Here is a 16317-nt window from a genome sequence, read left to right on the forward strand (position 1 = left end):
CAAGATTTCATTATCTACTAAACACACTTTTAAAACTCAATTTTATTATAATTTTGATGCTGATACCAATTCCAATTGTGATTTCGTTTCCACAAAAAAAAATCCTTCCATCATATTAAATATGACTTTAGATCAAGCTCCACAAACCAATCCAACACAATTTAGAATTGAATTTGGTGAAATTATGCTTTTTTTTTTACTGTTTAGGTCTATTCAAGTTGGTAAGAGTAAGCTTGAAAAAAATTGAGCCAAGCTCAATTGTATTGGGATTTGATTTGAATATTCAAATACAAAAAATTTAAATTTTTTAATTTTTAATTATTTTATATTAAGATATTATATATTTGAGCATGTTGTTATAGATATTTAAGAAAAATTAAAAATATTTCTATTGTCATATTTTTATTATTTTTAATCCATAAAATATCTTACAATAATAGTTAAGATGCATTTTAATATTGATTTTTAAATTTTAAAACTTATAGTTTTTTGAAAAGAAGTTTGAGTCTTCTATTGTGTTTAAGCATTCTAGAAAATCTATTTTATATTTCTATAAAATAAAAAGAATTAATTTTGAAGTAAAACATTAAATTAAAATTAATTTTAAAATAAAAAATTGATAATTCAAGTATTTGGAATAGGCTTAGCCATTTAAGTTATTCAAAAAGTTTGGGTCTATTCGAGTCTCAAATTGCTAGCTCTAGGTTCATTTCTCTTCCATTATTTCAAAACGACACTCTTTTCATTGTTAAAAAAAATAGAGAGAGAAAGAGAGAGAGAGAGAGAGAGAGAGAGAGAGAGCACCTCATCCAATCATCTCTAAAGGTGAGAATAGGTTAAGTCTTTAACAAGAGTCTATAGCCTAGCTTATTTTAGGCCTAGCCTACTTACTAAATAGGCTTAGGTCAAGTTTATACTTTTAATTAAACCTATTTAGTTTATAGGCCAGGCTTATATTTTCAAGGCCTAAATTATGAGCATAACAAACCGACCTATTTATATATATATATATATATATTATGTAATATATTACGAACACATTATGTTCACCATTTGATTTTTAATCAATATATTCTTTTTTTATTTCTCATTATACTTTTAATTATATTAGACTTATATATTAATATTAATATTTTTATTTTATTATTATATTATTTTTTAGTTGGTAAATCTTTTCAATTATTATGTACTGTAAATGATAAATCATGTCATATATTGTATATTATAATAGTTTTAAAGTATATTTGAGACATTTAAAACTAAAATACGAACTGATTTAAAATATTTACTTTTAAGTAAGTTTTTAAATAGGTTTTCAGGTTAGACTTTAAGTAAGTTAAGACCTGAGCCATGAAAAAAGCTTTATACAAGCAGCTTCAGGCCAAACTCAAGCCTCTAATTTACCTTAAAGGCTCAAGTCTCTTTAATTAAAACTTAATTTAGCCTAACTTTTTTCCACCCTCATGACCCTCGCCCTCTCGGTGGCACGGCTTTTCTTCAAAAACGCCAATATAATAGTTTGCTCCTTCTTTCGATTCCTCTTAAAGTTTTGATAATCATGTTGAAGGAGTGAGTGTTTCAGACAGGAGCGTTGCTTGCAAGTTGCAGATTCTTTCAAGTTCATAAAGATGACCCTCCTTTCTCCTTTAGTTTATAGCTTCAACTTTCAATCTCGGTCCAAATTCATTCAACCATAGACCCAATTTATACTAATTTCTTGTTCACACAACTCTGCAATAAGTTAAAGGGAGTAAATAAGAGCCGATCATCGAGAACTTCTCTTTCATTCTCCTCATTCGAATCATTAAGGGGAACAAGTGCTTGTTTGGGACTCTATTTAGTTAGTTTAAACTATAGTTTGTAAGCTTAAAAGCTAGTTAGAAGTAAACAGGAAAAAAGAAAATTACATATAGGCTTGATGGAATAAATTTATTTACTAATAAGTTCTGTAAAATTTAAAAATCACAATCAAATCTTTTGAGACTTGAGTGTAATTTAAAATTAAGCTGCAAAGACAATAATATTTAATTTACTTATACTTCATCAGCAACTTACAATTATAATTTTAATTTTTTACAATTAAAATTTCACCTATTTAATAGTTAAACAATTATGTGTTGTTAATAAAATTTAATATTAATTGTTTATAACTATAATTTTAAATTTTCACAACTGTAACTTTACATATTCAATAGTTAAACCAATTAATTTAATTATTGGGTATATGAAGTTACAATTGTGAAAAAATAAAAGTTAAAGTTGTAAAATCTTAATGAAATAGTTATGAATTATTTGATTGATTTAAAATATATATATATATATATATGTTTAATAAGGAAATTATTATCCTTTTATCTTAATTTTAAATTACACTCAGATTTTAAATAACATAATTGTAGTTTCTGAATTTTGTAAAATTTATTTATAAATAAGTTGGTTTCATAGGACCCATGTGTAATTTTTTGAAAAAAAATATGTTTAAGTAAAAGTAGTTGGCAAATAAGCTTTTCTTTCCCAATTATAGTTAAGTGAAAAGCACTAAGTGCATTTTAAATTTATTGAATGATCTATTTGTCCTTTTATATTTTCTTTTGAAATTTAATGTTTTTCTTATTTATAAATTTAACATTTTGTATTTGTAATATATATATATATATATATTCTCTAAATAGATCTAATTAATTTTTTTAGTATTTAAAAATATTTTTTACATTAATACATTAACTCTTTTATTTTTTTATAATTATAATTATAATTTTAACATTTTCTTAAATTTATCAAATTGCATACTTGTGTGTGTGAGAAACACAACTCATGTCCTTTTTAGGTATTTTTACCAAACCATGTCCTTTTTATTTATTATATATTTAATTTTTTTAATTATCTTATCCAAATAAGTTTCAATTTGTCTAATTGACTTTATACATAAAAGTATTCAAAAATAATTCACCTTATAATAACTGACTTTTAACCTAACCTCTATTTGCAAATTGTAGTTCATGCAAAATGTAATTTTGCAAATGTTAATCCAAACAAACTCTAAGGCGTGACAAGTTATGGCGGATGTGAATTATGAGTTTTGCTGTAGCAGCGAGTTTCTATAACACCGTTGCATCTTTGAAGAAGAACAAGAGCGATGCGGCTGAGAGGGAGAGGGATGACTGGGCAAGATTTTTTTGGAATTGTTATATTTGTAGAGCAACAAATAATATCATCACGTAACACCTTATTTTTAACAAATAATATCATCCCATAACACCTTATTTTTATGCGTTCCCTACCCATATACGTGAACAAGAACTTGGTTAATTTAACGTTTTGACAGTACAGATCTTGATTGGAATCCTTAAAGATGATTCAATCCTTTTCCTTTTCTTGCTTGGATAAGCGTTGATATGACTTTTGGCCTCCAATCCAAATTATATCTTGTCTAGAAAAAAAAAAAAACTTTCAGTTTCGTAAAATTAATATTTTCTATTGCATATCTTTTTTTATTTATTTCATTTTATCTGCTTGAGTTTTTTTTTCTTTCGTCAAAACTCCTCAAGGTTAAAATATGACTTCATACCCGACTATAGAGGGCGTATGCGAGCGGACCACCCCTTATATTTACCCCTACGAGATATATTATTCAAAAGAATAAGTATTGAACTGTTTTGTCCGATTTATTCCACACTTATTTTTGCTTTCTCGGTGAAAAATAATGACTATAGGCCTTAATTTTAACAAACAGGAAAAAACACACTAATTACAAAACATAAACAAGTAAGTAGTAACTCCCACGATCCCGAGGGGTATTCCACACTTGCATTTATGTGAAATGATAACTAATTTTTAGGTGTAAATTAGGTGAAAACAAAACAACTACCGCCCACAAAAAGAAAAGAGCAAACTCTCTGAAAAACGAAAAGAACAAAAAAAAAAAAAATCCTTAAGTAATGGTTCGCATCCGTGCTTATTAAGCAAGAAACTACAAAAACATCATTAATTGAAATTTCTATGTCCTACGTTTGGATCTTTCTCTCGGCATTCAGTACCTCTCAGCAGATTTCATGCTCCAAGCGTTCAGATTCTCTACTGTGATGGGCTCCGTGCCATTGTTGAACACAAACAAGTGAGCTTCATTCTGCACTGCCAGCTGAGGATAAACCCTAGATAGTATGTTAATCCTCCCTCCCGCTCCAAAACTCTCCACCACGGAGTGATCGATCTGCCATATCCAGTCACAAAAATCAATTACTGTTGTCTCGCAGCTCAGTATAAACACACAATGAGACAGGAAAAAAAGTCTACACATACCAGACTCCTAAGAGGAAGCTTCTTGTTCGCTAAATCCACATCCACAAAGCCAGCAAATGATGGCTTGTACGCTGTAGTCTTCAAAGTGGAGCTGCTCAGAAATTCAAAAACCAAAACCGACCAGTTAATTAAAAGCAAGTTCCGCTTAAACGGAGGTCTTTAAGTGCCACCACGAATCGAAGACATCACACGTACCTGCTTGCGTCAGAGCACATGAGAACCACGTGCTTGCCTGGGGATTTGAAAATTCTAAAAAACACAGGAGTGAACTCCTCCAGGTTATGTGAAGCCAGCGTGAGAAGCCCAAACGGACCAACCCCGCCTTGAACCTTTGAACCCTTTTGGGCACAAAGATCCTGTGCATTATTCCAGCTTGGATCAAATGGCTCTGCATTGTCCAAGCTTGAAAAAGAGAAGCTCGCTTCCACATCAGCCTGCACCATCATATCCTCGACAATTAGAAAAATCTGCAATCTAAGATCAATCAGCCTAAATTAAGAATTTGTTCGATACGATAATCATACCTGAGCAGCAGTGATTCCTTTTACTTCGACGTGATCTCCCTTTTGAAGGTTTTGATTGGTCATTGTAACTTGTTCCCCTCTGAGACTATTCAATTCTTCAATAGGCCATTGCACCAGTTGTCTTTTACTAGGATCAAGCCACAAGGTCCTTGGAATGGCCTAAAAAATGTTTGCGGGTTTACACACACCCACACACACAGAGATGCATTTTTATTCTTTTGCATGATGAAAATGGAACAGAAACCTTAAACTTGATGTGTTCGTGGGTTAATTAAATACCTGAATCCCGGCCCATCCCTTTTGAACATCATCCCTGGCAGTATCGGATTCGTTTGCCCAACCCCACAAGATCCTTCTGTTCTTGCTGGGATCAAAGAAGGACTTGGAAGCATAAAAGTTACCATAATCATATCGAAGTCCGCCCCAACCATCTTCTGAGGTGTTATCAGGGACATACCTGTCCGTAATAGTGGAATATGTTCCGATTGTGTAGTACTCATACCTAGTTAGGTCAAGACTGTTCTTCAACACATGCTTCACATTTGGTTCGTCCATAGCCGACAGATCCAACCCGTTTTGCCCCTCCAACGAAACCGGGAAGAAGTCAGGGCACTCCCACATACCCGTATTCGCTGAAGAATGGATCGGGTGTTTGGCCTTGATCCATGTCATGAAGTCCCTACTTCTATACAAGTAGGCAATCCCTCTATGCTTCCTCCTGCTACCCACCAGTATCCTCCAGTGCCCGTCTTTGCTGTACCAGGCAGTGGTCGGGTCACGGAACGCACTGCCGTTCACGCCTTGCTCCGCCACCACGATGGGGTTATAGAGGTCGGGCTTGACCCATTTCCGGAGATACGGGTCTGATGCATTTTCGGGTACGGCGTAGCATTGGACCTGGGTGTTCTTATCATCAACGATTCCGGTGTACAGGATCACGGGTCCTTCACCTGGAATGATAGTGGCGGATCCGGACCAACAGCCGTATTTGTCCCAGGGTTTGGACGGGTAAATGGCGGGTTCCAGTGGGGTCCAGTTGATGAGGTCCTTCGACACCGAGTGGGCCCACACTATGTTGCCCCACACGGCTCCCTTAGGGTTGTATTGGTAGAACAGATGGTACAGCCCTTCATAGTACATAGGCCCTGTTACGTACATACGCATATACATGTATATGTATCAGCATTAACTAATTGAAACTTTCAGAATGTGATCATATCATGATGAAATTAATTAAAAGGCAGGGGAGACTCACCATTTGGATCTGCTTGACATTAGTTTGTCCACCGCGCAAATTTGGTGAGGCCACGAAAGGATTAGCAAGCCAGGAAAGCAGTTAATTACCAATACGATCAAGGAGATAAATTAAGAAAGAGAGATGAAATTCATTCTTCTCTTTTTAGCATATCATGAGCTTCACTTTGGCCTTGTAGTTATCTAAATGTTAAGGATCCTAACTGTTTGATAAGCATGCTTTTTCCCGATGTCTAGAAAATGTAAACGAATTACTTCAACAACCTTTCGTTTTTAACGTTACATGAAATTCATAACTCATCAAAATCCTACTACACACAGATCATACCAAAATGAGGTCGAACCCTACAAGAAATAACGTATCTCTCTCCTCCTAATGGATTTTGAGCTTCACGTTATCAAATAATGATAATAAAGAAAAGAAAACTATGGCCAAAACCAGAAATGGATCATAGAGATGATAGAGCGAAATTAGGAGACTCAATAAAGGGTTTGAGAGAACAAGAATGGAGAAGGTTACCGTTAATCCAGTGTCTGGGAGGTTGAAAGTGATATCCAGTTCTATGAGTTTCCTTCACTTTAAAAGGAGAAACAGATTGATAACTTGGGAATACTGTGTGAAAGGCTTCCACGCCATTGTGATGTGTCACACAGAGGAAGCTTATGAATAATAATAACAATATAGAAACTGCAGAGTCACAGAGCCTCATCACGAATCTCATTGTGAGGGATTGCTTGAGAGAGAAACCGATCAAAGAGAAGGAGAGAAAGGGGATAACAGAATCCTCTATATAAAATATAGAGAGACGAGACGTGGCAGTCTTGCAGATAAAGATCCATATAGGAGAGGCTTGGATTCGGGCGATTCTGTCGGGAGGTCAACTATATCGTTTGTTATTCTTGTTGTTGATTTTACTGCCGATATATGAATTTATCTTTAATTTTTTTAAAAAACGATTATTCTAAAAGTAGAATGTAATTAATGGATATCGATACCCATTCAAGGAGTGACGTTTTAAATATTGTTATCCATGGAAGAAAATATAGAAAAAAGAGGCAGAAATAATTTTAAATATGCAGGGATATACTCGTATTTTTTAAAACAAGAAAAAGAATCGTGCCATGCACCGACTAATAATAAATATATGGATAATTCTTTTATTATCATATTTCTTTCTTAATGGGGGAAGATGGAAGAGGAAGAAATTTGGTCACAAATGTTGTAAACCTGTTCAATGCATGCATAGAGATTTTAACGTATCTTGACTAGTTTAATATTTATAAAAAAAAAAAAAAACACAGAGAGGACGAGCTTGAAAAGTTTGAAGATATGACGTGTGTTGATAACGATTTATGGCCTGTTTGGTTAGACAAAATAATCGATTATTTTATTGTCAAAATCTATCAACCAAAAATATATCCAAACACTTAAAAATCATGTAATCAATTTTTTTCAGAAGCTGGCAATTGGAGTGCCTGCGATAATACATCAAAAAGCATTGGAAAAAATTGTAAACAAAGACCCAGGAAAAAATTATAAAAAAAGTCCAAAATTTAATAAAAATAAAACCAATAATATTTTTTACTTCTTAAATAAAATGTAACAATTTTAATAATATTAGGTATAAATTTAGTAATAATTTAATTTTAAAATACAATGTTCTTTATGATAATTTATACAATTAAAATTGATTCTGAATAAATTATCAAATATCTTTAATTTTGTTAAAATCAATTTTAGAAAAACGGTATCCAAACAGATTGTGTTATAATATAATCAATTATAATTAAAATCTACCATTTAATTAATTATTTTTATAATCTATTATATCTAACTGAAATCCAAATGGGTACTTACAGATTCACCAATACATTTTTTTTTCCTTTTTACCAACACCAATTTACCAATACTTAGTTGCTACTTGCTATTGGTTAATAATAGTCATAGGAATTCAAATATCTGCCTGAGTATTTTTAAAATAATGACTTTGATACATGTTATTGTAAGTTTACACTACTAAAAAATTTTGATATAACGATGAAATTGAGCGAGAGGAATTATTTTTTCCTCTTTAACAGCCTGAATTGGCAAGTAATAGTGATTTCGTATCTTAAACTAAATTTAGCGAGGCCAATTTATTCCTCTCTAATTTGTGAGGAAATTATCAAGGCATAATTTATTCCTCACTTTTAGTTATGAAATTTCAGTTTAACAGGAAAAAATAATCTTTTAGCAAGGAATTTATTCCTCTCTAAATCGTTATTTTTAAGTAATGTGAATTTGTTGTTATTTATTAATTATTTTATTAATCGAAGTTTCTATGTCATATTAAATAAAACACATAACAACTTATATGATAGTTTCATAAAAATTTTGTTCATATTTTTTGTTATTATTGATTTACACAACTTTGTTTGGTAAGATAACTAAAAAAAAAATAATAGTAAGGGAGTTTATGGTAAAAAAAATGTTAGGAACATTAATTTTAAATTTTTATAGGTTGAGATTGGAGACTTGAGAGGAATCTACAAAACAATCTCGAAGTTAATGAAAGTATTGTTGGCGGTAGATAAGGAAATCAAAGCTGCTTGAATTGTGCCGAAGAAGATTGTCCTTAAAAACTATTCCAACACAGTGGTATGGCAGACTGGTAGCTCTTCAGGATTAAACAAGCAAGCAAGGCAATAGAACAGAAGAGACTATAACAAGAAAAATACTCAGACGACATAGCATGCATGGAGGAGGAAAGAAAGACTCAAAAGCTCAAGAGCCAAGCTAAGTGTTATGTCCATATGTATGCCTATATATAAGCCAAGTTCCTTGACATGAACGTTGGGTCTTCAATTACTGGAATAAACCACCATTAATCCTCAATTATGGTTAAGGTTCGAATTCAAACTTCAAGCAGCCAAAAAATGAGTTTTCTGGTATTTAAATAAATAATTATTTATTTTTTTAAATGTTCTAGTAAAAGAAACCCAGTGCCTCTTTAACTCATGTGCAAAAGGCAAATCAATTGTTTTCAATTGCGATTAACATGAATTGGCCTATTTCATGCACATGAGTTCACTTCTCCTCCAAATCTATCTTACTAGCCTATTTTAATCCTTAGTATATATACATTAAAAGTTTTTTTTTCATATGGGTAATGTAAGACTTGTTCTTTTAACACACACACACAATAACTACAATAAGTTTTGCATATTTTAGCCAAAAGAAAATTTCTTAATGGTTGTTCTAAAAACTAATCTAGATAAAGTATTTAAATTTTAAATTTGTTATTTTATTTTTCCATATTTTAATAATAATTTTTTACAATATTAAATCTGAACTATTTAAATTTGATGTAATTGTTAAGATATAAAGTGAAAGAAAATACTCCTTTTTGTCCTATTTATAGGGCAGAGAGAGAAGAATTTTTTTTAGTCTTATTTATAAGTCACATCATTAACTTTTTATCATAAATTTTCTCTATTACCTTCTATTGAATGTTGGAGAGAAAAAATATATTATTAAAGTGTATGTATTTAATAGGGACAAAGTTAAAAACTTAATAAATTTTAAGATAGAATTAATGAGTTTTAAGAATTTTCTTAATATTAATAAAACATATTAAAAATAAATTATAAATAGGACTAGAGTAGTAACAAAGAAAAACAAACTCCGTCACAGGATGTTCACGACTTCACGTAAGCATGAACAAATGAATTAATTTAATAATAATGCAGTGATTAAATAAATTGTAGTTATTCCCCCAAAAAAATTGTGGTTAATTAATTTCAAACCTTTCATTTAAGAGCATGCCAAAGCAATTTGAAACATATAACTAATCAATTAAAGCATACCTACGCGTTCATCTAAAAATCTACAAATAGTTTAATAAATTCACTTAAATAAGTAGTTAGGAGTCCAAATTTCAACCCTTATGTATGTGCTAATTTAATTAAGAAAGGTTTATGTTTTGTTCTCAATATATCAGAAGAGATAATTTCTGCTATCAGTAGAGTTTATGTTATGATTAATCAAATTTTTTGATTAAGTCATCATACTCATTTTACCAAATAATTACCTTACCAGAAAATCAATATCACTTATTAAAATTAGAATTCAAGAGTACATAAAAAATATTTACTTTCGTATAGTTTGATATCCAAAAGTTAAACTAAATATTAGTATTAGTATTAGTAATAATGGCAAAGTAATTGTTGGAATCAAAAATAAAAGTCATTGTTTTTTTTTTTTACCAAAAAATAAAAGTCATTGTTAGAGGCAATTTATTGTCTTACAAAAATCAACATTAATTTATTGCCCCACTAATTGAAAAGGTGAGATTATGGTCCACGATGCAGGAATTAATTTTGAAAGCTTTTCTGTTTAGAACTCACAATGATTTAATAAATTGAGAACTTGATTTTTTTTTTTTTACCAACAATCGCGATCTTGACCAATTATGTAATAGTTAATAAATTGTAATTAATTTATTTCAAACTTTTCAGTTTAGAGCTTACCAAACCAGCGCCTCCTCTGATTCATGATAAATGTCACGAAGATCCACCGTTCTATGGTTCTAAATAGGGAGAATTACAATTAGATTTTATACACAAAAATTAATTAATATGTCGTCAATGCAGTTTAATTCAGTTATCAATAAATCTTACAGTAATTAATTTTTTTATATGAGACTTCAATATAATTGTCCCTTCTAAATAAGCATTATTTTTATATTTTAAGAAAGCATTAAATGAAATTATTTGTTCTCTATTTTGCCAGTTGTTAGATTTATTCGTTGTTAAATATACTTCATACATTTAATTTTATAAGTCACTTTTAATCAAATTACATTTTATAATAAGTTAGTTAGTTATTTTTAAAAAATATATTTTTTATGTTTAGTTGTTTACTTGTAGTTAATAAAGTATTTTAATTAAAAAATATTATTAATTATATTCCTCATTAAGAGTACTTTTGAAAAATCTTCATTAACTACATCTTAAAAGATTTAAAATGCCTTACAACTTTTAATTTGAGAGTAATAATATTTATTAGGAGAGTACTAAAAGTATTAGGCTGATTTTACCAAAAAAAAAATAGTTGGGTTTTTTTAACTATATAAAAAATGTTTTTGTGATACTTTTTATAGAACTAAGAAGGTAAAAATTATTGAGAAATGATAATAAAATGCCTCTAAATGTATAAATGATAATTTAATCCCTCAAAATGTCATAATTTTTATGAAGTTCCTAAAAAATTTTCTATCATTAATAAATTTATTTAAATTATCAAATTACCCTTGCTAAAAATAAATGATTCACAAGTTTTGTTTAACTATTCACAATTTTGTTTATATTCATAACAATGCAATAGCAAATAAGAAATTAACATGTAAAGTTGTGATTTGTTATTGTATAATTGTGAATATAAGAAGAAAAGTTGTGAATATTTAAATAAAACTTATAAATTATTTGTTTTCAATAAGGATAATTTGATAATTTATATAAATTCATTAATGACAGAAAAGTTTTTAAAGACTTTTAAGGAAATTATTGCATTTTAAAGGAACAAATTGTCATTTATATATTTTAAAAAAATTTTATTATTATTTTTCCAAAATTGTTAGCTCAGAAACAGAGAAAGTAAAAAGTGAAAATATAACTACATTTATCAAAAATTAATTACTCAAGTTAAAATTTTGTTTTATTAAGTAAATTATTGTATGTGTGTCTGGATATAATAATAAGGTAGACGGCTTATAAGAAAAATAATAAACTGACTAGATCAAGCTTAGGGCACATTTTTAATATAAATGCGTTAAATAATAAATATCAAAATTTGATACACAGGCCTTTTAGAATTAATGAAGGAATGTTCGAGGGGTCCAGTCCTACCCATTAAATTGGTGTATGCATGGCCCTGCCTAATCATTAATGCTAATGAATTCATGAAACTGGTTTTTTTAACTCCCTCCGTTTTTTAAAGAATTAAATATTTAAAAATATAAAATATTTTTAATTTTTTAAAATATAATCATTGCTTTTTAAAAAAAATGTACCTATTGATAATTAACTTTATATTGATCGTAAGTTGTTTAATAAGAATAAATATGAAAAAATAGAGTTAGTTTGAAAGTAGGTGACTACTTTATTATAAGTGAGATTCAATTAAAAATACCTTATATTTTTTAACAGAAGGAGAATATTTTATGTGATACACGATGGATACTATTTATCATTTTAGTTTTTTTTATTTTGTATATAATTTTAGATTATTTTTTCACTTAATATTATGCAAAAATAATGTATTACTATCGAGAATTCAAATTTTTGACAAATTTTTCTTTGATCCTAATGTTTTTTCAAGAAATATTTTTGTTGAACGAATGAAATTAATATCTATTTTATTTTTTAAAATTTTTTAATGCATTTATCAAAATAATCGTTTACCATGCCGAGCCAATCTCAGCTTGTAAATGGCCTCAGCTTTCACTGGGTGGGGCACTAGGTTGAAGGCAAACTCAACCCTTGCGGCAATATTAGCTAAAAGGGATTTGTCGTTTACGCTTCATGTTATGAGAAAAATTAATTTCTAACGTGTCCATAGAATACTCCCAATGCAATTGAAACCAAAGTCGCAAGTCAACAAGATTAAATTTAGTAAGATAGTAGTCTTTTATGGCATGCCAAATTAAAGTTTAGATTATCATTAAAAAAAGTATCACATTTAATACTTGATTATATTTTAAATAAAATTTCTTTTAATAGAAGAATGTTGAGAATATTGGCATAATGCCTGTAAAAAATAAAATTTTTAACAATTATGAACAAGGTTTTTAAATATTTATAAATATAATCCATTCATAAAATTAGTTGAAGGTGATTTTTTTTTATCCACAAAGCAAATATATAAAAAAAATGCAACAATAACTTCTGCATAAACTAGGTCAGGGATATATCTTGTGTAATTAAATAATTTTAATGTTCAGCTAAATTCTTTAACCTTTAGCTATATGAATTAATTCATTGCACACACACCCATCTTATTTCTCCCCCTTTCACAATCATTCTTTCCTTTCTTGCCCCACGAGGATCACTATCAAATATTTCTCACCAGACTTATAGGACTGATCATCATATTTTGGTTTCTAAAAGTTGAATAGTAGGTCAGGATTTATTATCTATCGTTCACAATCTTTGTAATAGCAACCTAAACCCTTGCTCCAGCTATGCTAGGCACACCCACCTCACGACAACGAAAGCCAACTTTCTCCAAGGTGATACAAGGGCTATCCTGTAAGGGAACCTTTCGAAACTCAAACCTCTAACCTCTACTAATTTAACATAGTTGAGGCTCAGTCTCATACCATTAAGTCTCGCTACATTAGAACTAGAATCTGTAAAATATTAAAGAAAAGGGATGAGTCTAGCCATTCAGTAATTAAGATAAGCTTACCCTATACAGTTGTATATCAATTAAAATAAATACATGGGTTTGGAATAGATTTTCTCAAAACACACATTAACACATGAATTATAATTTCTCATCTCTCAATTATCTCATTTCCACATTAATTACGAGATACATAGCCATAAGACACTTAGACATATAACCATGACATGATATATTAACATAATTTGCCACAACTTAATTATGTGACATGTCATATAGACTCACATATGCATGATCAAATCATCCTTATACCTTCTGGTTGAAATCGTGGGGTATAACACTGAATAAGACTCCATTTATGTGACCAGACTACGTAAGCTCGCCAATTGTGAGGTGTGACCTAGCCAAAAATCACAGAACTTAATTTCGGACCATGGTTTTTCTCACTTTCAAATCTTTAAACTGTCATACATCCTACGTTAATCTCCTCAATAAACTGGTGGAGATAGTTAGGTTTAGTTCCTCGATAAACTATGGGACAAAGTTATACTCTCATGCATTGAAAAGCAGCCAAATATACCATATGAATTTTTAACTGCTCCTCTCCTTAAATGAATTCCTACCAACAGATCATGTAATGTATGAGGCCTACTCTTTTACACAATTTCTTTTATTCATTACAGGCATGTTAGGCTCACAATAATACACTGCCTAAGTGAATATCCATATTGTTTTCACATGCATGCTTCACTTTACTATATCATCATATTTTCCATTTTTACAAAATCATTACATCAAATGGCATCACAATTCTCATCCCACATTATGTACATATTCTTAGTTTTAAAAATTGCTTTAACTTTAATAGCACATTTCAAGTTAAAATAAAATATTGCATGCTCACAATTCAATCAATCATCAAGTTCAAAACATGTTTTCACGTTAAAAATAAAAGCATACATGCAAACATACACATTTCACAATTTACACTCAATTAACAAACAACTACTCAAAATAGGGTTCCTCTGATTACCTTCAATCTTTGAGAGGTTAAAAATTTATTCCTCAATATATACTTTCAAGCTTGATTCCCAAGCCAAGATGGTGCCTAAATGCTCAATTTATAATTAACCAATTTTCAACTCTCACACTTATACTTGCACCACACCCAATACCCTTACTTCTCACCTTTGAGCTTACCCATTAGGTTTATTAACTATGTTTAGCTCCTAATATCATTAATGAGCCATTAAACTCCCATTAATGGCATTACAACTCTTCCAACAACCTTCATGAATGCCATTTTTTAGATATTAATAAGGCTCACCAACCAAAAATATCAAAACTCATTATGTCGAGGTTTAAATACTCTAATCAGCTCCTGTTAACTCTATTTGAGTCAACAGGTTCATATTAATAACCTATATAGACTAAAAATTATCATTCCAACTCAAACCCTAACTCTAATTCTCTTTAAAATGAAAGAGAGAAGTAGAAATAAAGTATATGATACTTACCTTAAGTGATTATTAGCTCTAAAATGCTCCAAATACGAACCCTAGTAGAGCTTCTTGCTGGTTCTTCATTTCCTCCCTTTTCTCTTCTTTTGTTTTCTATCTATTCGGGACTTAAGATTGTAGAAAATAAGTTGTTGGCTGTGTCACATGGCACAGAGGGGCTTTCTTGCTTTAGTGGTCATCTGTGCGCCACAGTAGATGTGTTACATGCCATGGTGGATGTATTACACACAGCGGCATGTGGCACATAGACATTTGCTTCATGTTTTCTCCTTCTTTCGATGCCTCAGTAGCCCGACTTCAGTTCAAACCCATAATTAGGGCTGAAACAGAACCAAATACATTTATTACACCTCTCTAGCCACACACCACATCAAAATACTGAATTACCATATTAAACTTGATTAATTGAACAAATGGGACAATATGAATAACAAATTCAGGCTAATCGTTGAGCTTTAACAGAAGCCTTACCACATGAATTTTAATTTTCTACTCCTCTTACTAAGAAAACTTCTGCCTCTTATGATCATACAATGTATAAAATGTAATAACCCATAGCAAGCAAGTATTCATATTCATCGTATGGTTATATTTAATATGCATCATCAGACTCTACAATGCATTATGTCATTGAACTCCATCATCACTTAATTGTTGAACTCTACTTAACATATCATCATTGAACTCCATCACAAATAACATCATTATACTCCACCTATTTATAAGCATATTTCATAGAACTTCACATTTTTACTATCATTGTACTCCATCTATTTTCAATAATTAAACTCCACAAACTATGTCATTAAACTCCATAAAACTTTAATATAAGTTTTTTAAACATTTCATACCACACTTGCATTAAGAAATTTCACATATTTCAATTGCAAAGCAGAAATTAATAAATCAATTAATACATAAAAGTATAAGAGAAAATTCTCTTAATTATTTCAAACCTTTTAAAGGTCAAAGGTTTTATCCTTTAATTACATACTCCCAAAACTTTCACAAAATCTGAATGGTGTCAAATATGTTCATTTTACAATTAATCACAATATAATTCATTAATACTACTTTTTGAATAATTTTCACCAATAACTTACACACTTATTCACTCTTAAGATTCAATCTTTTCCCATATAAGGGTACCCATAGGGCTTCTTAGCTTTCCCTAACCTCCATTAACTTCATTAGACTCTTAAATAACCATTAGTTGAGCCATATTGTTCTAATCATCTTATTAATAGTGGATTTTCATCCGTTTATGGCTCCCAACAACCTAAAACACTTGGAGTCATAAATGCTAAGTCTAAATGGCTCAATCAACCCCCATTAA

General features: G+C 30.1%; 1 protein-coding gene across 1 annotated transcript; it reads right to left on the minus strand.

The window, feature by feature from the left end:
- Window positions 1-3787: 3787 nt before the first annotated feature.
- On the minus strand, window positions 3788-5968 carry LOC129307287 (beta-fructofuranosidase, insoluble isoenzyme 1-like). The gene is made up of 5 exons (XM_054948213.1): window positions 5103-5968; window positions 4824-4982; window positions 4495-4733; window positions 4300-4390; window positions 3788-4210 (listed from the first exon to the last, which is right to left on the minus strand). The coding sequence occupies exons 1-5, from the start codon at window positions 5961-5963 to the stop codon at window positions 4031-4033; spliced, it is 1530 nt and encodes a 509-aa protein (XP_054804188.1). The 5' UTR covers window positions 5964-5968; the 3' UTR covers window positions 3788-4030.
- Window positions 5969-16317: the final 10349 nt, after the last annotated feature.

Source organism: Prosopis cineraria, unplaced genomic scaffold (genome assembly GCF_029017545.1).
Source record: "Prosopis cineraria cultivar Desert tree isolate PC_DT_omini unplaced genomic scaffold, ASM2901754v1 PC3, whole genome shotgun sequence".
NCBI classification, from domain to species: domain Eukaryota; kingdom Viridiplantae; phylum Streptophyta; class Magnoliopsida; order Fabales; family Fabaceae; genus Prosopis; species Prosopis cineraria.